Source organism: Perca flavescens, chromosome 12, assembly GCF_004354835.1.
Source record: "Perca flavescens isolate YP-PL-M2 chromosome 12, PFLA_1.0, whole genome shotgun sequence".
Classification (NCBI taxonomy): domain Eukaryota; kingdom Metazoa; phylum Chordata; class Actinopteri; order Perciformes; family Percidae; genus Perca; species Perca flavescens.
The window spans coordinates 11,796,057-11,822,024 of record NC_041342.1 but is presented as its reverse complement, the minus strand read 5'-3'; the positions used below and the strand labels follow the sequence as shown (position 1 = coordinate 11,822,024).

General features: G+C 43.7%; 1 protein-coding gene across 3 annotated transcripts in view; it reads left to right on the top strand.

The window, feature by feature from the left end:
• Window positions 1-4,671: 4,671 nt before the first annotated feature.
• artnb (artemin b) overlaps window positions 4,672-25,968 on the top strand; it is a 32,209-nt gene continuing 10,912 nt past the window's right edge. Inside the window, exons 1-2 of one of the 3 annotated variants that reach the window (XM_028594006.1) lie at window positions 4,672-4,711; window positions 14,364-14,679. In XM_028594006.1, the coding sequence (XP_028449807.1) occupies window positions 14,565-14,679 (115 nt within the window). In that variant the 5' untranslated portion in view covers window positions 4,672-4,711; window positions 14,364-14,564. Of the gene's footprint in view, window positions 4,712-13,255; window positions 13,317-13,605; window positions 13,688-14,363; window positions 14,680-25,968 lie in introns of those variants that run through there. The other 2 variants (XM_028594005.1, XM_028594004.1) reach the window with 2 other exon arrangements.

Sequence of the window (25,968 nt, the reverse complement as noted above, 5' to 3'; positions counted from 1 at the left end):
CCCAAGTTCGCGAGTGAGGGGACAATGGAGCGGGAGATTGGTCGGAGAATCGGCGCAGCGGGTGCGGTATTGCATTCAATCTATCGCACCGTTGTGACGAAAAGAGAGCTGAGCCAGAAGACAAAGCTCTCGATCTACCGGTCAGTTTTCGTTCCTACCCTCAACTATGGTCATGAAGGCTGGGTCATGACCGAAAGAACGAGATCCAGGGTACAAGCGGCCGAAATGGGTTTCCTCAGGAGGGTGGCTGGCGTCTCCCTTAGAGATAGGGTGAGAAGCTCAGTCATCCGTGAGGAGGAGCTCGGAGAGAGCTGCTCCTTTGCGCCGAAAGGAGCCAGTTGAGGTGGTTCGGGCATCTGGTAAGGATGCCCCCTGGGCGCCTCCCTAGGGAGGTGTTCCAGGTACGTCCAGCTGGGAGGAGGCCTCGGGGAAGACCCAGGACTAGGTGGAGGGATTATATCTCCAACCTGGCCTGGGAACGCCGATCCCCAGTCGGAGCTGGTTAATGTTGCTCGGGAAAGGGAAGTTTGGGGTCCCCTGCTGGAGCTGCTCCCCCCGCGACCCGACACCGGATAAGCGGACGAAGATGGATGGATGGATGGATCACCTGTGTAGACTGGCATAAACATGTAGAAAGCGATATTTCAATCTGCTCGGTCCACCGCGGTGTTTTACGCAAACACAGCTCTACTCTGCAAATAGCGAATAAACAAGCTAAAACAAAAGCTGTTGGTTTTTAGTCTAACTGTTTATCTTAGGTTGCCGGGAATCTGGAAATTTTGACAAATTCTTGTAAACCTCACTGCTGGCTGAACAAACCAAACTCTCCGCTAGAGCAGACAATCTGGAGCTACTTAATATGCACGTGAATGACGCGATCGTTATGTTCCAGTGATGATGATGATGATGGTTGTATTATTTTGCAACAACATTGTTTCATTGCAAATGAGGCATACATGACGAGTGCATAGCCTGCTTATCAGTCCATTCATCATTAAAGCTGGGCTTTTGGCTTTTCCACGTTAACTTTTCGCTTCAGCGTCTTTGACAGTGACATGTTTACCTGACAACAGCCTTTCTTTCTGCAAGCATTTTCCACCAATCAGGATGCTGCATACTACAATAATGTTTCCATAATCACAGACTTTAACCATCACTCCTCAGTGAACTGCCTCCTAGTCTGAGATCTTTTTCTAGTTAAAGAGCCAGTTATCATTATGGAGTTTCCATGTTTTTTTAGGAGTTTGCTCACACTAATACATGTTAAAAAAATAGTATGTAAAATATGCGTATTAGGTATAAATTCATTTTATTTTCTTTATTTGAAAGTCCGGCCGCCAGAGTGCTTAGAAAAATTCTGAAAAAAATGTAGTTGATGATCCCTGCTTTAGACTCTCTGTCCAGTCAGAGACATATATTGTGTAATTGATGTTTTCAGTTCAATTAATTAAATCCAAGTAAATGGAACACTCACAAGATGTCACCAAAATCACTCGGTCCCCTTTAAATCTTTCAGAAAATCATGTAAGTGTATCGAAATATATCGAATCGTATCGTTGGCTGAATATTGTGATATATATCGTATCGTGAGCTGAATATCGGGTATCGTATCGTGAGATTAGTGTATCGCTACAGCCCTAGTTACGGTGAATAAGCTAAATTCCCAATAAGTCGGCGTGTTCCTTTAAAAGATATAATGAAATATTTACTAAAATGTGAGGGGTGTACTCACTTTTGTGAGATACTGTATATTGGAGATTCTTTAAAGGTGTGTGTGTGTGTGTGTGTGTGTGTGTGTGTGTGTGTGTGTGTGTGTGTGTGTGTGTGTGTGTGTGTGTGTGTGTGTGTGTGTGTGTGTGTGTGTGTGTGTGTGTGTGTTTGTGTGTTATTTATTTTCAGATAATCTCTGGCAGGTGAGGCCAAAAGTTAAATCCGGACACTGCATCTCTGTCTTTTTGCCCCTTTTGTAAATCCCTCTTCCTCCCGGACTCATCCAGGAGAGTCGGTCTATCAGATCCCGCCTCCGACCTCCTGTTGCTGCAGATTTTCTTGTTCTGAAGTAGTAGTGAAATCTTGGATTGCAGAATATAAATATATATATTTTTGTTTCTTGGATAATCTTAATTATTTATTTTGTATTGTTACTAAGTCCCATTGTTTTGGTTACTCACAGGCAGGCCTGCTTTCTGTTTTTTTGTTCAGAGAAAACGCAAAAGTTTGAATTTGTGTTTTTTTTTTTTTTTTTTTTCTTCGATATCACCACCGGGTGTTTCCTCAGACTGCATCATCCTTAAGTCTTTGGCAGGAGCAGTGTTATGATTAAGCCAAATACAAACCGATTTAATTAATGGATTCAGTAGGTAAGGTCAGATGCCTGTGCTTTATGCAGCTTACGTTAACGATGGACACGATGGCAAATGTCTTTTGATTTGAGAGAGTCAACGAGGTGACCGTTGCCACACTCGTGCTGATCAGGCCTTTGCACTTAACAGACGTAGCTTCTGCTGCCACACGCTTCAGTATTTCAACACTGCATGAACATACTGTCAAGTGTTCAGTATTATACAATCAAACATTTTGCTTCTCCTTCTGCTCCCCTCCAAAAGACAATGTGAGAATGTCAAAATTGCATCTGTTTTCCTTTTTTTTTTTTTTTTTTTTTTTGTTTTATCAAATGAATGCGAAAATCTCTTTTATATAGTGATTGTGCATTTAAATACTGCTTTACAAAGCAAGGTTGTTGTTGTTTTACAGAGGATTTCAACTTTTCTACTTTTTTCTACTTCTTTGGAAGTGGATATTTACTGTACATTGTACACACGGATAAACTTCCATTACTCTCAATCGGTAAGCTGCATCTGTTCTATGTGCTCCACGTGTTCCTGTTCTTGATTAGTTTTCACAAACGCCGCTCGGATCCTGCAGCAGCGCGTCCTACCTAGTCTCTCCAGAAAGGCTCCACTGGGTTTTTAATGAAATGGATCCCTTTTTATTGTGGCAACTATAGGCCCCGTTTGGGACTTTTAATGAGCAAAGGTACAGGGAACAGCCGACCATTGCACTAACATGAGGCGCTCTCAGTGCCTTACACCTCATCACCGGAAAACTGTAGCGAAGGGGTTTGAGGGCAGCTGGTCCAGTATGTAAGATCAGCTCTAGGTCAGGACGGGTCTCGTCTCATTTCTGTGATTTTTATTTATTTTATTATTTTTTTTTTTTTTTTTGGGACCAGTCCATTTCATATGTGCACTGTATATACAAATTATACAGTCTACGAAGTCCTGAAAGCCCATACTGGTTGTTTGGTATGTTTTAGCCCATACATTATCAAGTGTATTTCAAATGTTGGCTGCTCAACGGCAGCTGTCATAATGCAAGGAACGACCAAATTAACTTTTTGCTTGGTCGATGGCTGCTCATTGTCTGCCGCAATGCTAAACAATACTACAGTTTTCGGCAGCTTACTATTAAAGGGGCACTCTACTGATTTTTACACATGAAGTTCAGTTTACTCGTTGCGAGGAGTATTACTCAGCCCGTAAGAACTTGGATAATGTCTTCTGTGTCTCTGGAGGGAGCTTTCTAAAGTCTTAGAAAATGTAGGATAAGTCAGGATATCTTGCTCTCTGCTGCTACGATTTTGATTTGATTTCTTTTTTTTTTTACATAATCCATCTCTTGTGAAACCCCCTTTTTTTTTATGGAAGTGCAATGCCAAATCACTGGAGTACCTCTTTAATGCTTGAATGTTATAACATATCTGAATGCAAGGAGAGTTTGAAAGTGGTCCCTTCTGACGGCCACGGGGCCATGTCACTATAATGTGACTAGACAAAAATAGAACTGTGAGACTTGTCCTAGATTACAAGTTAGATTTATAGCATACTAAAATCATTTGAAGGCAGTGGCTGCTCGAAAAAGCAGAAAAGAAAAATCAATCTAAAATCTCATTGTATGTTTTGGAAGATGCTTATTAATAATGTAAAATATGTGTAGTTATCAGGATAAAACGCACCAAATCACCAGTATGGTCGTTAAAGCGTAGAGACTAAGCAGACCCTCAGTTGGAGTTTCTCCTTTTTTTTTTTTTCTAGCTTTTGAATTTTTACGCATGCTGGAGGAGTCCAAATGGACCCAAATCGCCTCTTCTTCATAACCTGTTCATGTTAAAGCAGAATGTATTCACTTTTATTATTTGTTTTTTTTCATTTACATTTCATCATCATCCGAAGAAGAAGGTCAAAGTGATCAGTGGGAGTTTGTTTTTTGATATACAGTTATAAGTGGCTTTCTGCAACTCAATAAATAAGTTTGTAATGGAACTTTGCCTGTGCATGTTTGCATCTTAGTCCAATTGTGTGAAGCAACTGGATAGATTTGTCCCCCAACAGCTCAACTGTTGTATTTTGTATTTGCCTTTTTGTATATACATATTCCTGTACACTGTTCATTTTGTGTGTGTTTGTGTGTGTGTTTATATATACTGTATATAGTAATTATTTTGTAGGTATAAAGAAATGGACCAACAGATCCCGTTGCTCTGGACGGAGACCAGTGAAGGATATTAGAAGCACTTTTCCGCGCAGACTCCAACTGAGCTTGAAGACGTAGATGTGACGTGAACAACCTGTCTGAAAGTGTGAAGTCTTCTGGTAGCTGTGCCAAGAAAAAATCTCAATCATTCCCAATCTTGCAGAGACGGAGAGCGTAGGTATGTGTAAGGAGATAACATAGGCACAGGCTAATTATTGCTAACTAAAATGCTAGTTAACATTAGTAATTCAACTAAACGGCTAACGTAAGTCCAAACTGCCTGCGAGCTTCTCCTGTACTGTACGGTAATTCCTCTACTATGCATAAGTCGCGTGTTTATGACCCAATCGTTAGCCTATTTTTACAAAAACGTCTGCTACGGAGCCATAACGTGAGATATTTATAGATTGTCGTGTTTCTTTAGAAATAAACACTGGACAAATAGTGTTTGTCCAGTGTTTATATAAAAAGTCTTCTAAACTCTTCAGATGTGAAGTTATTCGCTGTCAAAGTGACACCAAAATGAATGGCAATGGGATGGGGGGTGATGGCTTGTTTGCAACAAAATGGCTACGTGTTGTGGAAGCATGGCTTACCATTTTATCTCAACAGACATGCAGTACTTTGGTCAAAATGTGCCCGCGGGTGGCCTGAACGTCTTTGCAGGTGGCTTTTCAAAGCGCAGCGTGGCCTTCGGTGCCACGTGCAGTTTAAGGTGGCCTCTGTGTCACCGCAGCATACATCAGGTATTATACTGTCTGTACGGTCTGTGTGTCACTTATTCTACAAACTGCAGAAAGCTCACAGCAAAGATGATGGAGGGATGGAACGGAGGAGCGTGGAGAGAAGGGGATTTCCTCTCCTACTCTGTATCTCCTACCTGCAGAGCCAGGGGAAATCATTTTTCAATCCTCCATCCACCAGACTTCCTCCCTAATGTACTTTCTTTTTTTCCTTCTCTCGCGTGTTTATGTCTGTCCCACTCCGTGTCCTTCTCCGACTCTCACTTTTCTCCCAAACTCCCCTCCGCCCACTCCTCCCTCATTCTTTCCGTTTTGCTGCGTCTTACTATCCCTGTGCCGTGTATTTCTTTCTCCTCACCTGCTCAACTCTGAGGCAGATCTTGTTTCATTGCTGTTGCCATGAGGGACCCATTCAACACACACACACACACAATAAACACAGGCTGTTCAGCTGCAGCCGTGAATCTCTCACTCAATTTTCACACACCACAACGTCGCCATAAACCAGAGGAGCGTTGCTGAGAAGCAGCGAGAGCAGACCGTCCAGCTGTGGCTGCTGTAAGTCAGTATTGGTGTGAGGTGAAAGAGGACGAGACCCCGAGGGGGCCCCTTAAAGCGCCGCTGGACCGTCCCATCCTGCCGTTAATGGGGTGACAGAAACTTTCGGGCCTCCACAAGTCACGCCTCGTCGGTTCACCAGAACCACCTTCGCTCCGACTACTCTGATATCGACAGATTCCCTGACCTCCGCTGGGTGGGATTGAAACGCTCGCTCCCTCCCTCGCAGCGGGAGTCAATTCGCCACCTGGGATCTACCCCGAGGCAGCTGGCCCCCGACAGGCCCGGCTGTAGGTCGGTCATTGACGTTTGTCCGGGCAGACCCGAGCGTGAGCACGCCTGCACCTCTTCAGCCGATGGGGCCTTTTATTCTCGGCGACAGGTTTCCCCGCCCCACCTCCTCTCAGTAGGATTGGAACGGAGGGGCCATGACCTCCGGGGTCTGAAATTTAAACTCCTCGTAAAATGAGTTGGAATGGGGAGAGAAAACACCCATTCAGAGAGTGTTTTTTTTTTTTTTTTTTTTTTTTTTTTCCCCCCTCTGTTTACTTAATGTCAGGTCAGCTGAGATGAGGGAAAACAACATTCCCTTCTTTACACTGGGTCCCACACTGTGTCAGTTCACCTTTTGTCTGCGGATGGGACACGCCTACGGAGCTTCTGTGCACCTGTATCGCTCCAGTGTCTCTTCTCGTCCTGTCAGCCTCTAAACACGTAGCGTGCAATGAGCGTTTCCAGTGAATTATCATAAATCTAGTTTCAGAATGACACAAAATAGTTTCAAAGATGACATTGACTTGTTAAAGGTCCCATGACATGGTGTTCTTTGGATGCTTTTATATAGACCTTAGTGGTCCCCTAATACTGTATCTGAAGTCTCTTTTATATAGACCTTAGTGGTCCCCTAATACTGTATCTGAAGTTTATTTTATATAGACCTTAGTGGTCCCCTAATACTGTATCTGAAGTCTCTTTTATATAGATCTTAGTGGTCCCCTAATACTGTATCTGAAGTCTCTTTTATATAGACCTTAGTGGTCCCCTAATACTGTATCTGAAGTCTCTTTTATATAGACCTTAGTGGTCCCCTAATACTGTATCTGAAGTCTCTTTTATATAGACCTTAGTGGTCCCCTAATACTGTATCTGAAGTCTCTTTTATATAGACCTTAGTGGTTCCCTAATACTGTATCTGGAGTCTCTTTTATATAGACCTTAGTGGTTCCCTAATACTGTAACTGAAGTCTCTTTCCCTGAAATTCAGCCTTGGTGCAGAATTCCAGCCACTAGAGCCAGTCCCACAATGAGCTTTCCTAGGATGTGCCATTTCTGTGTCTGTAGCTATGGGGGGGGGGCGGCAAGGTGGAGGGTGGGGGTGTGGCCTTGACCAACTGCCACTTTGCTCGTTTGAAAGCCATGATGTCTCTCTCTCTCTCTCTCTCATGGGTGGGCCAAATTCTCTGGGTGGGCAAAGCAGAGAAAGGGGAGGTAACCTTGCTCCTTATGACCTCATAAGGAGAAGATTCCAGATCGGCTCATCTGAGCTTTCATTTTCTCAAAGGCAGAGCAGGATACCCAGGGCTCGGTTTACACCTATCGCCATTTCTAGCCACTGGGAGACCATAGGCAGGCTGGGGGAACGCATAGTAATGTTAAAAAACCTCATGAAGTGAAATTTTCAGGCCATGGGACCTTTAAAGATCATGTTTTCCGTGTTTCTAAGTCCGTCCTGCTGCGATGGAAGTTACTAAGTTAGAAAACACTTCTCAGTCAGCTGTGTGACCTTTAGGATGAATTATGAGGAGGAAGTACAAATAATTTTTTTTTTTTTTTTTTACAACTTTGGCAGCCAAAGTGCATTTTTCTACACCTTGCTCTGAATACAGCAATCAAATTAAAATAAATAACTGTCATCATAGTTGCTGGCAATATTGTGTTTAAGAATATGATAATAATAATAATAATAATAATAATAATACCAGCTTTATTTTTAGCCAGCTGACAGCAATGTTATTGTCTGCAACGAAGTTATTAGTTTAATGAATTGTAACAGTCAATCGTCTAAGTCAAATGTCTAATAAGTACTCCAATACTCCTTGGGTCTAAGTCTAGGTTGACAAAATAATATCACCACAAGGTCCATTTAGTGGCTGTTCTGGAGCTTTCAGTCATATATCAGCTGTAGTTTGCCCAGTTGTCATGGCATTGCGGATGTTCACATTTTCATTTTTTTGTGTCTGAGAACTTGAAGGAATTCTCGTCCATGTTTGGGAGATTGAGATTTAAATTGCTTGACCTTTGAAGTTAGTGTTCTGGAGCTTTTTTATTATCATATAGCGTGATCTTCTTCAGCAGATGGAGTTTGCCACTAAATGGACCTTGTAGTTAAATAATTTTTTTCAATGGCTGCTTCCAAAGAAATATAATTTGAATATCCACAGTGCAAAATCATCTCCTGATGTAGATTATGGGGTATAACCAAAAGCTCCGGAACAGTTCCTAAACTGACCCTTTGATGAGATTATTTTGTCAACCAAAATGAGTGAGAAGTCTTGTCAGCTGTAGGATGGATTCAGATATTCATGTCCCCCTCTCGATGATTTGTACTAACTTGGATGATGCCTTCACTGTCCATCTAATGCCTAGCCTGACAAGCCAGACCCACATCAAGGTGTTGGGTCTGGGAACTCACCGTTGGCAGGGCTCAATTTTCAAATTCCCTCTGCACGCAGTAGGATAGCGCTACAACCAACCAGAGCAACACTAGTTGATAGATTAAACTTTTGCCAAATCCGGTCGACAAAACCCCGAACACATCTTCAGCCAAAACTGATTCCAAAGGCCGCTGTTCGCCAGCAGCAGCAGCCATCTTCTTTGTTTTCAAGTCGCAGGGAATTCACGCGGAACCGTCGCAACTCTGTTGTCATTGTGTTAAGCCCGCCCACCGACTCTATACACGATGTGATTGGCCTGACCAGAATTTGGTTTTTCCAGCTCGCAAGCCAACGGAGAGTTGCTAAACTTTCAGACATCTCATAATCCGACAATTCGTGCTTGGGAACGTAACCGCCATGCAGCAAGGCAAGGCAGCTTTATTTGTATAGCACATTTCAGCAACAGGGCAATTCAAAGTGCTTTACATAACACATTAAAGAGCAGTTAGAAGACAATTAAAAACAATTTAAAAACATTAATAAACAAATTAAAAGCATTAAAAGACAAGAATAAAATTGATAGTGCAGTATAACAATAAAAGTTACAATGCAGTATAAGAAATTAAAGTTAATAAAATAGATTATTTAAAGAAAAGCAACCTCAAAAAGATAGGTCTTTAGCTTAGATTTAAAAGAACTGAGAGTTGCAGCAGACCTACAGGTTTCTAGGAGTTTGTTCCAGATATGTGGAGCATAAAAACTGAACGCTGCTTCCCCCTGTTTAGTTCTGACTCTGGGGACAACGAGTAGACCTGTCCCAGACCACCTGAGAGGTCTGGGTGGGTCATAATGTAGTAGCAGATCAGAAATGTATTTTGGCCCTAAACCGTTTAGTGATTTATAAACCAGTAAAAGTATTTTGAAATTCTTTGAGGCACTGGAAGCCAGTGTAGAGACTTCAGTACTGGAGCGATGTGATCCACTTTCTTGGTTTTAGTGAGGACTCGAGCAGCAGCGTTCTGAATCAGCTGCAGCTGTCTGATTGATTTTTTAGGGAGACCTGTAAAGACACCGTTACAGTAGTCAAGTCTACTGAAGATAAAAGCATGGACAAGTTTTTCCAGATCCTGCTGAGACATAAGTCCTTTAACCCTTGATATATTTTTAAGGTGATAATAGGCTGATTTTTTTTATTATGTTAATGTGGCTTTTAAAATTCAGGTCTGAGTCCATGACTACACAAAGATTTCTGGTTTTGTTAGCAAGATCAATTTATTCCTCTGATTTATTGCTTTGTACGACTCTCCCTCTCTTCATTCCCTTTCTAGCTAGCTCGACCACCGCTGACTTCTCTCTCTCTCTCTCTCTCTCTCTCTGGCTCTGAGCCGGAGAGGAAGGCCAACTTCGAACACGGTTTACACAAACAGTTAAGCGATGCGATACTAACATACCCTACCTTTTTAATATATACTGAAATGATTTATTTTAGCTGTACGTCCTTAAGATAAGACTGAAGCCAGAGAGACCTACTGAAGTTTCACCAGTGCACACTGTAGCTCCCCCCATCCATCCATCCATCCACATAATAACGCCTCTAATCAAGCCATATGCCGACACTTTGCTTTATGATTTGTTTGGATGAACAGTGATACAACAAATCTGGAGGACGCCTGCAGGAACGCAGCTTCGAAACGCTCTGGCGAAATGTAAATTGCTGCAGATTTATCTGCGCTTCATGCGCTCGTTTGAGCTAATGTGGAAACGTTGTTATGGAGTTGACTGTTTTGCAGACAGTGTGACTGTTTTTACAGATTTGGCCTGAGGGCTTTTGGACAGTGTGCTGGATGAGGGGAGTTCCCACTTGAAAAGTGCAAACAAACGTTTAAAGCTGGAACAGGCCCAAGAGGAGAGAAAAAAGAAAGAAAGAAAGAAAAAAAAAAAAAAAAAAGGCACCTTTTAAGATGGAGAAAGCACAGAAGAGACGGAGAGGAAGGACCTGTGACCTGTGCCTCCAGAAGAAACCGGAGAAACCTTGGAGGGAATTCAAAATACACTTTAACTGGACATCACATCTGGAGCAGTCCCTCTCCCTTCAGCATCACCACCCAAAATCCAAACCACCCATCCTCTCCCCCATCCAGTCCTGCTGAACTTGGATGGACTCGGCAGCTCCAGTGGCCCAAACCAGCACCCTGTATCCATGGAAACGAGGTTCATCCCTAAGAGCATGAGTAGCCTACTTTCAGGAGAATAGTCAACTTTCTACAGACCCCAAAAAACAGCTTATCTAGTTGAAAACAAATGTCATAAATTCAGTTTTACATTCTTACAAGGAAATAAAATATTCCACAACAACCATCATGTTCCGGCAGCTTGACAGACTCTGTGTGTGCGTGTGTGTGTGTGTGCGTGTGTGCGTGTGTGTGTGTGTGTGTGTGTGTGTGTGTGTGTGTGTGTGTGTGTGTGTGTGCGCGTGTGTGTGTGTTCTCGTTTAACTAAAAAAAACGGGAATACAGTATACTTGTGGGGTCCGGACAGCTTTGTGGGGCCAAAATGCTGGACCCCACAAGTTTAAAGGGTTGTTTGAGGGTTAAGACTTGGTTTTAGGACTAGGGTTAGAATTAGGTTAGGGTTAGGGTTAGGGTTAAAGTTAGGCATTTAGTTGTGATGGTTAAGGTTAGGCTAAGGGGCTAGGGAATGCATTATGTCAATGACGAGTCCCCACAAAGATAGTGCCACGCACTGTGTGTGTGTGCGTGTGTGTATATGTGGGTGTGTGCGCTGATGATTTATGCGTGTTGTGCTTGCACAGGGTTTAACTGTGGATGTACAAACAGTGTCATGCTGCAAATCCCTCTCACAATGCCGAACAAGTTCATCATCATTGCTCACAGTGATGGATGATGTAGACACACTTATTAAATGTGTTGCCCTGGTTGCCGTGCGGTGCCGTCTGCCGAATCACTGATTCATTTTTATTGAAGACAGTTTTCACTCCGGAGGGCATTACCTGATCTTTTTTTAAGAAGTGGACTGGTATTTTTTGGCAGCCAAGTTAGTTTGATGTGTGTGGTAATGTGTGTTTGAGGAGCCAAATGGGCTCGTTCTGGGCAATGCTAGGGAAAGAAAAGTGTTACAGAGCCATCAGTCTTATCTTGGATGTCAACAAGTCACAAATGTTACTTTTGTATAATCCTAGCAGGTCTCCCCCATGTTATTGCGCCCATCCTTATCTGATGTAGAGCTGCAAAGATGAATTGGTTAGTTGTCAACTATTTAATTAATCGACCACTATTTTGATAATTGATTAATCGGTTTGAGTCATTTCTTAAAAAAGAAAAGTAAAGATTATTTGGGAACAGTTAACTGAATATCTTTGAGTTGTGGACAAAACAACATTTTTGTGCAAAACAACTAATTGATTAATCCAGAATATAATCGAAAATAATTGTTAGTTGCTGCCCTAATCTGACAGTGCATTCCTGCGTGTCATGCACCGCAGCTGTGCATTGTCGCCTTGTCGGTCGCTCCTATAAATAGCACTGTGGCAGAGACCGAGGGATCCTCCCTGCATTTGTCTCTGCCTCGGCGCGGAGAGTGGGCCCGGAGAGGAAAGCTAATGAGCTATTTACCCAGCCTTTGTGCTCGGCGGGCCTCAGTGTTTGCCCTGCAGGGAGTGCCTCAGCTGGAGGGCCTTTCCGTGCGTCGGTAGGTGGGTGGAGCGGGGTGGCAGGTCGGAACGGGACAAACCTGCAATGGTGGAGGGGTGGAGAGTGGCGGCGAGCTCCGCCGTGGAAGGTGTGTGGTTTGTGTTGCAGTGAGCAGGGGTCTGGGGGGGGGGGGCACTCACTTTGCCCATCCTTCAGGCCTGACAGCAGGTGACACAGTCTGGGACAGAGGTCAGGGCAGGACTGACTGGGCAAATATATATGAAGCAGGGTGGCAAACACGCATGTGTCTGTGTGTGTGTGGGGGACCTACAGGTGTGTGCAATCAATCATGCATGTGCACATGGAAGGATTTCTTAACCGGCCTAACGGGCACAGGCCCAGGGGTCAGTAGGCCTCTGGGCCTCTGTTTGAAGTGACTGTTCATTTTTCTTGTTGGAAAGTCAACCAATAAAGAGACACAAGACAACCACAAAGACATGCTAAACGATTACAAAGACATAAAAACGACTAGGCCTACAAAGAGGCACAAAATAACCGCAAAGAGATACAAATTGAATACAAAGCGGTGAGTCTTTTGTAGTCCTTTTTATGCCTCTTTCAGTCTGGGTGTTTTGCTCTTTTGTAGCAAAGGTGGAGGGGGCCTTTTACATGTCTGTGCCCAGGGGCCCAATTGTCTCTTATTGCATCCATGCATGCATGTGTGTGTGTGTATGTGTCCATGCTTGCGTGCGCTCCTACAAGTGGAATATAGTGAAACCCTCCACACATTTTATGAGCCAGAGTGTAAACACTAAAGGACAGATGTCACTCGCTGGATTCTTCCACTGGAACCCTTTTCCAGAAACACTCCATGACTGTCCTGTGTGACAATCCCATCCCTCCCTCCCTCCCTCCCTCCTTCCCTCCCTCCCTCCCAGCGCAGGAACAAAAAGACATCTGAGCTATGTGGATGGGGAAGAGAAATCACAGCACTTTGTAGAGCGGCCGCCGCGCTCCGGTTTCACAAAGTCCCTGACAGGCGGAGCGGCGCGCTGTTTTTACGCATAGCCTCCAGTCCTGCGAGGCATTGTAGACATTGTTCAGCAGCCGTGTGGTAGACTCCTGAGAAGACACCGGAGCGCCACGGTCTTCTGACAACTGGATACCTGAGTCCAAAAGTAAGAGAGTTTAAGAAAAACAGCAGCGCTTTGCTTGGAGACGCGGACTGTAGCTGCGTAAAGGCGTGACGCATGGACTTTTTAGGACCTTGTTATGCTAAAGAAATACATATATTTGACCAACAGAGCTGCGTTTTCTTCAGGTTAAACTTCACAATTCAAACCCGCGCTTGAAAGATGAAGGGAAGAAGACTTTTGTCCTAAATTAGGGGACCGCGCAGAGTCTCTCGTCGGACGTTTTGATACTCTCACCGACGTTGACTTTACTTTAAAGTGACGCAGGAAATGTTGTGAGGAAAAGTTTCCCGCGGTGTTATTTACCCATTAACCATACAAGCTGTTTGAAGGCAAGACTGAACAGGTTGCTGGAGGTAAGGAGAAGGGGAGTCATGCCTGAAAAACTGGCTTCATTTCACTTAAACGATGGTTGGACGTGAGTCACTAGGGAGACGGCACGAGTAGCAAAAAGAGGACAGACATTTTTTACACTTGGGACTGTTTGACTGTCCGTCCTGCTCTCTCGGTAACCGCGCAGCAGTGTTTATGTCCCCCGCAAGCAAACTTCTCCCTAATTAGATTTTATATAGGCTTCCCTCTGCATTCCCCAGTCAGTTGTAAAGTTTATTTTCCCTGACCTTCCGTCTGCAAAATGTTAATCATAACAAGTCATTTGGTCTCGTATTCTTTTTTTAAATACAAATTTCTTTTAAAAAAAAAAAACTGGCCATACGTCTGAGAAACTTTCCAGTACAGTTGGACGCGTTTCAGGATTTTTCTGAAAACAGGATAAGAGGTGACGGATGAAGAAAATGAGCCACGATTAATTTCACACGGAGGTGTTTTGATTTCATAAAGCACTTGCTTCGGGAAGTTTTTGTTGAAATTGTGTTTATATAAAAAAGTGAAAAACGATCTCATCCAGTGGTGATATTTCGCTCAAACTTTTAAGAGCCATTATACAACTTGAGGTAATATGGATAATATGACTTGAGCTCGCAGTTTAAGAAGTCTGTATTCACCATCCACCCTCTTCTTGTTCTTGTCCAGGGTGCTGAGACTCTGCAAGTAGCCGTGACAGGACACCGGCCAGAGAGGAAAGGGATTTTGGCCCGCGTAAATAACTAAGAGGAGGAGGCGCCTCTCGCGTTGAAGCAGAACCGCTTTAGATGGATTCTTCATGTTTGCTTCAGCCTCAGTGGAGACAGCCTGCTCTGAACACTTACAAGCCGTGACAATAAGGCGTAAAACATGACACATCGCGCTGTATGGATAGCCCAAAACATGAGCTGCGCCCTGCGTGGAAGAAGCGGCTCCGCTGTCCTCTCCGGTGCGCGCTTGGAGCAGAATGCGCACAGGACAGCTGGTAAGGCTCCATTCACATTCTATATAGGGATTTAAGACAATGCCATTTAGGAGAATAGTGTTGGCTATCTGTGTGCGTAATGTTGCTGTGAAAGCAGACTCTTGTCTTTGTTTGCTGTGACAACACTGAAACTTCGGTTTGATGTTTGATTTCTTTTCACATCCGCGGCTTTTTCGCTGAGCTCTCAACCTCCCTGCACGCACCTGCCAGCGGTTTTAGGCTCCTCCGACTCTGGGGCTCATTGGGAGCTGGATTCAGTGTTGGACATTTCATTTAGTGTTTATTGGGAGCGTTTGGGAACTGCAGCCAGAGGGGAGGATGGTTCGTTCTCTGTTTCATTAATGTGAAGTTTTATGATTTATGGACTGACATACTGAAAATACTTACAAGGGGCCAAGAGTTGACTGAATTTTGAAAAAATATCAATCTAAATGACAATGATGTGCGCGCGCGTGTGTGTGTGTGTGTGTGTGTGTGTGTGTGTGTGTGTGTGTGTGTGTGTGTGTGTGTGTGTGTGTGTGTGTGTATGTGTATGTGTATGTGTATGTGTGTGTGTGTGTGTGTGTGATGGATGAGGAGGAAAGTGGCAGTCAGGAAGTCTTGTAGTGTGACCCTCTGTGGTGGGCTGAAAATCTAAATATCAAAGTGCTGGACACACACACACACAGAGACACAGACAGACAGACACGCACACACACAGCTGCATCCATTTCCCTCCTCTGCAGTACCTCTGAGGGGATCAGTCTTATAAGCTTCAGGTGCTTTGACGTGCTGAAAGTCAAGCACAATTCTTTTCATTCTCAGATGAAACGTTGTGTTGATTGTTTCAGCTCCGTGACCATGAACACACTCTGAACTCTGGATTTTCTTTCTTTCTTTTAATCTTTAGCGCACTCACAGCTCCAGAAATTGGTACTTTCCTTTCCAAATTGTGCAATTTGTCAGGATTTGTCCTCTCAAAGATGTAAAAGAAAGTGCATGATGCATCAGTGAACTTCCATACTTACTCTCTGACTCAGTGTCCCAGTGACTCACTGAGTCATGTACATACAATGTCCCTAATGCATGCAGACGAGGCTCTCAGTCTTTCAGAGGCCTGCCGTCCTCTGATGTTCAGAGTTGAATCTTGCTTTTTAAATTTCTTTTTTTTTCTCTCGTCTGTTCTTCACATCTCAAAGCTGGCGTACTCGGTGTGTGTGTGTGTGTGTGTGTGTGTGTGTGTGTGTGTGTGTGGGGCTTGGGCATCACCTGAGACATGTCACACATCCCCAGCGGGCTACCTGTAAAATGGGTGAAAGCTTGTCGTGAAACAACCTTGTTGTTCTTGACTCGTGTCGTTCAAAATCGCCAGTTTGTTCCCAGGCTGAACATGAGAGCATCGCCTCTGCTTCAGGCATCTCGCACTCCCCCGTCACGCTGCCACAGCTTTCACTTCCTCCAGTCAAAGGTCACGGGGGTCAGCGGCCCTGCCGAGGGTCAGGTACAGCGGGCCGGGACGCGTTCTCTTTACCAGCAGCCTCCCGATGATGTGTGGTCTGGTTTGTTTTAACTGGCATGTGGCTTTACGAGAGCTAGCGTGCCGTTTGTTGCTGTTATGGCTTTAACTCTCTCCGGCTCTCTCTCTCTCGTGCTGCTCTGTGTTGCTATACTCAGACTCACAGAGAGCCCGTTGAACGCTCGTAAAGTAAACGACAAAATAAGTTATCGCTATTGCCACGCATTGAAATGGAAGCATCCTTATGGATATGTTTAGAGCCATTGAGGCTGGAAAACGGGCTGTTTGTCTTCCTCGCCCACTGGTCTTCATTACTCACGGAGCTTTCGGTTGCAGAGCCCAATACCTAAATATTACTTTCATGTATTTCATTAAAGACTGAGACAAATGGGGCATAAAGCCCACATATATTTAGAAGACGCAGCTCTGCAAGATAGCATCTTTCTTACTCAATTTGCCAAGTAAAACAAATAGCCTTTCTGTTTTATGGACACTTTCTTACCAAAATAAAAGGAAAAACATGTTTAGGTGTTAAAAAAAAATCTATTAAAAAAAATGACTCTACCTCCTTTATGTTCACTTTCCACTTCAGACTGTTTCTCTTAAATCTTACATGGCAACGGGATGTTTGAACAACTAAAGAAATATTCAGGATTTTGCACGAAAACCTACACTTTCCAAACCCCCCAAAAACATCCACATACACTGTAATAAATGATTGTAAATTAGTTAAATACAGTGGTGCTCATACGTTTATGAACGCAAACTGTGGCTCAGTAGTAATGTGCTGTCAACTAACGAAACTATAATCTGCAAACACTTCACCATCGTTTAAATGTTTGTCAATTGCCTTTTTACCCCCCCACCCCATCTGACTGCTGATGAACTCCTTTCACCACATTCTCTGTGATGCTTGCCTCCTAGATGTGATCATGCGCTGTGTTGTACATTTCCAGGATCAGTCAGACTCGTAGCACTTTATAGATTGTTACATAATAAACAGCTGATTAGGTCTTGTAATATTAACTTTAATTGTCCTGTAAAAAAAAAAGTACCCACTAGAGAACAACAAAGACGGAAACTTCCAACGTAGAAAGTCGGAAGGGACCTTAATGCAAAAGGTGAAAGGTACGGATTGCGGAGTAGGCACAAGATCATAACTCTGGGCAATCAGCAAACAGAGTGACAGGCTTCAATTGGACAGGTCAACCGATTCAAGCTCCTTCCATGTATCAACATTCAATGCGGTGAAGTATTCTCCAGTTAAGTGAGAGTGCAATCCTTTCAGATGAGTGGAAACCTGTCATTAAATTGGATGGACGTGTTTGTTGAACAGGGAGCCTGGTCCTCAGCTGTGTGTGTCTCTCAGCCTCGCTGTGTAACGTTACTCTAGTTGTTTTGTCCCCAGCACTAATGGAGAGAGTGCAGCCAGAGAGATTGATTATGCAACCTGGAGTGCCACAGGGCAGCTTCAATCTGGAAGTGCTTAGAGTACGCAGCCAACCACAGTGATTCCTTCAGGGCAAATTGAAGGAGGCATGATCTGACAAAAAGGAATTTCAATTTGTTAGATGTATTCCTTCAGACAAATGCTTCCCAAGCTACTTATGTTTTCTAGGCCCTTGCTTTTGTAGCGCTGGACAATCTGGTGCAAGTACGCCGAGGGGAAATAATTTCTGTCTCTGATCTTGAATTGTTTTGCTGTTGTTGTTTGAGCACTTTGGCTTCTTCAAGTTCAAATAGCTTAAATTATTTTCGAACAAAGCGGCAGTTAATACTTTTCGGAGCCGCTGATGAAACGTAAAGCGGACTCCTGTCCTTATCGTGAAATCTCCCTCCTTAGAACAACTTTTTTTTTTCTCAAAACGCAGAAGAATGTTAACTAAATGAAATTAGCAGGTCAGATTCATTAATCATGGCGTCTGAGGGCTGCTTTGAACTATCAGGCCAGGTCATTAAACCCAGTCTGTCTGGGGCACGAGCGGGCGACACGGAAACACTTTGGAGAGCGCTGGTTCGCCCACAAGACACACTAATAATGACCTGTGTGTGTGTGTGTGTGTGTGTGTGTGTGTGTGTGTGTGTGTGTGTGTGTGTGTGTGTGTCACAGATGGACACGTTTCTGAGTGCTACTCTCGGGCTCAGTGTGGGCTTAATTTGGAGAAATAACAACATGAGAAGGGAGCAGGAAAAGGTTGCGAGGGTGGGAGAGGGGATTTCAGTGGGTGATTGTGTATGTGTGGTTTTGTATGAAAGGTGAGTGGTTCTGTGTGTGTGTGTGTGTGTGTGTGTGTGTGTGTGTGTGTGTGTGTGTGTGTGTGTGTGTGTGTGTGTGTGTGTGTGTGTGTGTGTGTGTGTGTGTGTGTGTGTGTGTGTGTGTGTGTGCGCAAAGCCACTCTGTAGTGACAATACCAGTTTGAGTGTTTGAGAGAAAATAGGCACGAAGAGAATCCGAGAGTGTTTTTGATCTATTCCTCTTCGCCTCTCTTTCCCGTTCTTTCACTCTGTCCTATTTGCGGCCTTTTTTAAGCGCCGCCGTCCTCACAAACGCCGGAAAGTGAAATCCTACCTACCCTCTGATCACCGCTCCAACACAGCTAAAATGTGTTCCCATTTAAGGTGAAGCTCACCCAAGCGCTCTCTGTGTGGCTCCCTTTTAAAACCAACTTAATCAGGCAGGAATTTGGGTTATTAGGGTCAGGGACTGTTGGGAACTGCCTTAGCGAGAAACAAAGTGAGGAAGAGAAGAGCCGGTGAGGACACAGATGTGTCGCATCGGGAGGCTGTCTGTATCTCAGTACTCGAGTGGGGGCGACCAGGGCGGCTGGTGATGCTGTCCCGTATGATTTACCTGATTGGGTCACAAGACGCTTATAAGTCTGTTGCATTGTGGGTTTCTATGTGGCTAACTAGTCCTACTTAGCCAAACTTTTCCAGTGACCCTGCACGCTTAATCTTGTACAGGCCGGTGTACATTGTGGAAGTTCCAGCTGATGTGGAAACTCTATAGAAGGTTCATTACACTTCTTTACTGTTCTGGAAACATCGTTGTGGCCATTATTCCTGTTGCTAATAATTGTATTAACCAATTTAATAGCTGAAGAACTGGGAACATTACTTTAAAGTGCCCATATTATGCTCAATTTCAGGTTCATAATTGTATTTACAGGTTGTACCAAAATAGGTTTATGTGGTTTCTTTTTCAAAAAAACACCATATTTTTGTTGTACTGCACATTGCAGCAGCTCCTCCTTTCACCCTGTGTGTTGAGCTCTCTGTTTTAGCTACAGAGTGAGACATCGCACTTCTGGTCCATCTTTTATTTATTTTTTTTAAGTTTATTATTTGGCCATTTTAGGCCTTTATTTTGACAGGACAGATGAAGACATGAAAGGGGAGAGAGACGGGGAATGACATGCAGAGTAAACCTCTATATATGGACGCCCGCTCTACCAACTGAGCTATCTGTACGCCCGCACTTCTGTTCCGTCTTTGTTGGGAGTCGCACATGCGCAGTAAGTACTGCTAGCCAGTCAAAAGCAGAGTATGTTTGGAGCAGTTTGTGAACAGTGTTTTCTGTTGGAGATGGTAAGTCCCTTTGCGATGGACTTTGGGCTTTTTCACTTTGTAAACCTATAACATGCACAAAAAGATATTTAACACAATAAATGTGTAATATGAGCACTTTAAAGATGTACAGGACAACAAGCAGGAGCAGTCAGACACTGATACAGGTTTGAAAGCTACATTCATTTAAATTTTTTTAAATGAATGTTTTTTCGGCAGCAGAACAAGCTGTAAACACAACAGTGACACAGTTGTTGCGGCAACGGTGTTAGGAAATTATTGCCTGAGCAACAATGGTAGTTCATTTAGAGTCGTGACTGTGTCTCTCTCTTTTACTCTCCTTTTAGTCCCCGTTTTTGTCTCCTCAAACTCTGTCATAGCTGACTATTCCACTACGCCAAATACTCAGCTATGTTCACCAGCTAGTTGCTACTATGTGTCTGTCTAAAAACGAGGCTGATGGGAGCGTTGAGAGTAAAGCAGAACAGTGAAGTTTGGGTCCTAAAACCAAGACAATAAGCTTAAAGATGCTACAATGCTCCATGAAGCTAAGAGAAACCATAAAGAATACTGATTAGAGCAGCTTAAAACCAAATCCTAAAGCGAACTACATGTACCATATTTGAAAGAGGAAATAAAGGCGAACAGTAAAATAACGTACAACACAAACTATCCAATAAACATCCGTCATAGTTTACTGACTTACTATGGTTTTCTGCTCACACAGTTTTATTGTGCAATCATGGATAATTAGGGACATTTCAGGTGTGCACACTTTTGGTTTTACCTTCAGACATAGTGGTTTAAATAAGCCTGTTAAACTGTTGGCTTGCTAAAACCCTCCTGACTATCTGACTGCTGGTGTTTCTTGCCCCATGGGACCTATTTTTTTTAGCCAATTGGATACCTGCAATTCAACTGGTGAGCATCTTATAACAACCATTAAAAACTAGAAGGGCACGTGGAGAGCGCAACCCCCCGCCAAAGCCAAATGCCATATCGTCACCTTCCTAGAAAAGTAATTTTTTTCAAGTTTTTCAGAAAACACAAAAAACTAAGCTGCCTAACTCACATGTATTAGATTCTTCCTTGGCCCATGCCATTCCAATAAGTTCCATGAAAATCGGGCCAGGCGTTTTTCTGTAATCCTGCTGAATGACAGACAAACCAACAAATCGATGCTGTCACAAAACAAGCTAAACGACATAATCTGAGTACATTGTAAACAGTTTCAGGTAACTCAGTGACTGTAAGCCAGTTAGAGTCATGCACTGTTGAATGAGAAGAATGATTGTCAGTTTTATGAAATGGTATTGACGGATTGATAACAACAGCCATGATGATTAGAGGGAAGCCAGAGCTCCTGGCAGGAGTTGACACAGTATCTACCAACATTTGCCAAATTTACCAGAGATGTAGTGAATAGTAAGTAAAGAAGAACAGCATGTACAAACTCAAAGGGAAGAGTTTGAGTTGCGTATGTGATACCAACTGAGAAACATCAGTGGAGTGTCTGAGATATCTGAGCAGATAAATCAAGATCCTAAAATCAAGATCCTATCATTGCAGGACTCACAGCTCCATTTAATTGCCAAATACCTGAAAATCCCTGTTATATATCAGTCAATTTCCTCTGCTGTGAGCTGCATTACAGTACAGCTCTCTGGGGTTTGTCTCTAGCAGCTACACAGTGAGAATATGTTTCCTTTAGCAGAGCCAGGTGGCTTTGGCGGCTCAGACGATGACAGCAGCTCTTTCTCTGTCTCAGTCTGTCGTAATAATGCCATCAGAGTTGCAGCCCGAGGTTAACGTGCTGGTCACAGACGGCACTTTAATGCCCCGCGGAAACCTGCATTTTATCGAGCTTGTTGTGACCCGCTGATCCCGGGGCTTTGATGACCAGCAGTAACTCTCCGCAGCACCTTTTGGCAACTCAAACCTGCATGTGTGAGGGAGTTAATCCAGAACTGTTACACTTCAAACACACTATTCTCCACTAAAAGTGCTTTGTTTATCCCACTGAAGAACCATTAGGCACGTTCCTCTGGAGCTCCTCTCTTTGGTGTGAAGAGAAGGCTGCAGGGTCAGTGGAGTAAATCGCTGATCACTCAGGTTTATCATTAGGGAACCAATAAGTTTACCTCCTATAGCTACTTTTAATGAAGTCCAGGTTGGACTGTTTAACCCTGCAGGCAATGCTTGAAAGAGGTATTGTTCTCCATAATCGGTGGCTAGTTATCGATGCACAAGCAAGATAATCACTCTAATATTAAAGATGTATCTTAAAGCACATCATTGACATATTATCATGTTATAAAGTTGATATGGTAAAAAATATAATTAGTTGGAGTCGTGTGTCGGCCCACCTGATGAATGGAAGTTCAATATTTACTCTCCTTTTTGCTCTGTTTTGGTCTTCATCATATCATGAGGGAAATATCTCGGTCTTTAGCTGCTAAATGCTCAAACTTTGTCTGTTTGTTAAAAACAGCTGCGGCTGTACCATAGACTGTACATAAAGATGGACGACCCATCTCCACTCCTTCCCACTGTTCAAAAGGGAAGCCAAAATATCCTGGATACCGACGCTGCTTTGTAATTTCGAAGCCAGAATCTGCGCAGTATTGGTCGGGTGGTGAAGCTGCGTTGTCAGCTAGGTAAGTCCCGCTCATGCACCCGGACGACCAATCGCAAGTCAAACACTTGAACAAACATCAGCGTGATCAGAACGACAATCTTTGGGGGAAAATGTATTTGACTTGTACTTTGATTTTTTTAGTTTGGCCCATGTCCAAACCGCTAACATGGAGGTGGCGGGAGTTATGACCTACACTGCAGCCAGCCACCAGGGGCCGATCGAGATGTTTTTGGCTTCACTTACAGAGTCTATGCGTCAACCATGGATGTATTGTGCTTCAGACCTGGATACAATGTTCATGACGGAGCCCCGTTCATTCCATCCATGAGAGTTGCTGAGTGGCGCAAACGGCAAAAAAGTTGAAATACCACAAATGGCCACTGGACAAAATTAGCGGAACGGCTGAGCACTGTTCTCTGAGGGCTAGTCTATATCCACGACGTTCCACTTCCAGGGCTGCTCCGTTGCCGGCGGAAATTACGTCGGATTTCACTCATTAAGGCCGGATATCCGTTACCTTGTGCTTCCTTTGTGTTGGCATTTTAAACGCCGGTGGATTTCTGAAGACTATGGTTAACTAGGGTGACCAGATTTCCTGGAGCTAAAACCGGCACACTTTGCGCGTGACCGTAGTGTGTTTGTGCACGCACACGCTTTTTAACGTGAACATGTGCCAGCCCTGTTCAGACACAGACAGTAACTTCATTATTTTGATCCTAGGCTGCTCGTCTAATAATGTGTTTTTTCCTGTGAAATTAACAAAATTGTAGTAACAGCCTTTTTCAGTTTAGTGTGAGATTTATGTTGAGATTTTTTCTAAAAAAGATTTTTTTAAGTGTTATTTATTCCAATAACAGCAAAGTAATTAAAATGATTTATTGAAAATTTTGAGCATTAAACACTTAATTTCCTGCATTCTGGTGAATTGTTATGCACCTATTTCTACCTTTTTCTGAATCAATGTATGCTGCAAATATCTTTATTTAAAGAGAAACAGATTACAATCCAAATCTAAAAACATAATGGAATATATTGCAGTAAGGCTGTCAGGCATTCTGTATTGCTTTCAACTATTTATTCTCCGTTGGATGGACTTTTCTAATTATATCTGAGTCAGCACACATGTAGCCTATAGGCATCATTTACTCTTACCTCCTGTTTTGCGTCTTTTGTTGGTTAAGTAACCTCCTTAATGTGCATATGACAATTATTCACCTCAATGATACATTCATTCATTTTAATTTATTAAACCCCTGGACTGTAATATTTCAGATGTTTGAGCAAGATTTATTGCTCTTGTCCAAAACTTTGTGCACATTCAAAGTATATAAACACAGTAGTATTCTCTGTGATTTGGAGGAGTCGTGATATTTTGAGTAAAATAAAGTGATAATAGGCTATTACAAGAATAAAATATTCTATACCTGCACCATAGTCTGCTGTGCATAGCGTGATTGCTCTGCTGATACGGTAGATCTCAGACCTTCTGACAGACACAGAGCCCCGTTTGGGGGCTCTGTGTCACGGGAACTTCAGACTAAATCATTAGTATTGCGCTCCTAAACTTTGTGTTGATGGCATCACTGTATTAGACTGATTTGGCTACGATTCCTCCGAAAACTTCACCCCTTTCACAGCTTTCCTCACGGAGAGACGGTTGCTAGGTGATAGCAACAAATACAGCATGGTTGGACCCCGCACGTAGCTGCCCGTTCTATTCGCCTCGGAAAAATAAACTGGACAAAGTTACATTCGGGGCTACACTCAAAACATTCGGGGCTGAAGACACGGCAAAATCGGCTGACACCACTCCTGGTGTAAACCGGGACATTTTAGCGTCCCGACAGGCTTTTGTCGGGACTCGGGACAAGCAATTAAAAATCGGGACTGTCCCGGTCAAACCGGGACGTCTGGTCACCCTATGGTTAACTGCTCCTCAGATCTCTGCAGGGTAAATCCAGACAGCTAGCTAGACTATCTGTCCAATCTGCCTTTTTCTACAAGTTCCTTCCCGAGGCTATTTTGAAGAAGCACCATTGCTCCCTCCGGTGCTTAGCGCCGCCCAAGACAAATGGGATTGGTTTAAAGAAATGCCACTCAACCAGAACATGTTTTTCTCCCATCCTGGAATGCTGTGTGGACTAGCCAGACCCTCCTTTGCAGTGCTGTGGAGGAAGGTCTGGCAATGCGAGACTACTGGAGGGCTGGCTTCAACCCCTGGGCTGTACGTATAGGCACAGTGGTGCTTTGTGGTAAATGCTAACTTTAGCAGGTGTCCTATGTACCATCTTCACCATCCTAGTTTAGCATGTTAGCATGCTAACGTTTGCTAACTAAACACACAGCAGTGCAGCTGAGGCTGATGGGAATGTCATTTTGCAGCTGTGTGATTATAAACCAAAAATATTGGACAGATTGAAACATTGACCTGATGGTGGTGTTAGACAAAAAGTCAGGAGATCCTAAAGTTCAGTAGGATTCATCCTCTGGGGACCACGGACATCTGTACAAAAATGTTTCATATTTGGTGGATCAACCGACAGGTTGTCAATGATAATTGGAGGAGTCCTACCCAGCTCAGCCGGGCCCCGTCCATATTATCTGTTATTTACAGACGGTCAGCCTGCTCCTGACAGATTATTCCTCTCAGCCCACCAGAGTTTCCCTCCCTGCATGTTTCTCTCTCATGCTTTACTGGCCCGAAAGGATCTCCGACACCTACAGGCTCCGATGTTGTCAGTCGGTTAATAAAACCTCCTGGTGGAAGAAACACAGAGAGGGGTAAGGTCACACAGATTCCCTCCTCTCTTCACCTACCCTCCTCCAGGCTGTGTAGTGTCCACACCTCTGATTACCCTAGCCCCCTGTGTGTGTGTGTGTGTGTGTGTTCTTGTTTAACTATATTCGTGGGATCCAAAAACCGTGAGTCCAGTATACTTGTGGGGTCCCGACAGCTTTGTGGGGCCAAAATGCTGGACCCCACAACTTTGAAGGGCTGTTTGAGGGTTAAGACTTGGTTTTAGGATTAGTGATATAGTTAGGTTAGGGTAAGGGTTAAGGTTAGGCATTTAGTTGTGATAGTTAAGGTTAGGGTAAGGGGCTAGGGAATGCATTATGTCAATGACGGGTCCCCACAAAGATAATGCCACAAACCTGTGTGTGTGTGTGTGTGCGTGTGTGTTGAAACTGTGTGAGAAACTGACAAGGACGGGGTGTATGTATCTTGTGTGAAAAAAATTACGAGAAAAAGGAAGCAGAAAAAGGAGCAACAGACCGGAGAAACACCACATGTGTGCACATATGTGTGTGTGTTCGGCTGGGGGCCTCCCCCACCTATCTGAACCGAGGCATGGGACCTGCTATCTGTTTCTCATTTCGCCAACACTCTGTGGTTTTCCAGCAGTGACAGGCCTCAGAGTGGAAACTGGCACTAACGAGCAATTACATCCTGCCTGCCTGCCAGGGATTATGGGATTACAGACTGACCGGGCTTCAGTATGCGCTCTCTTTCTGCACTCTCATTTTGCCATTCCCTGGCTTTCCCCTTTGTTCACCTTATCTCTGCTTTAAGACCTTTCCCATTCAGCGG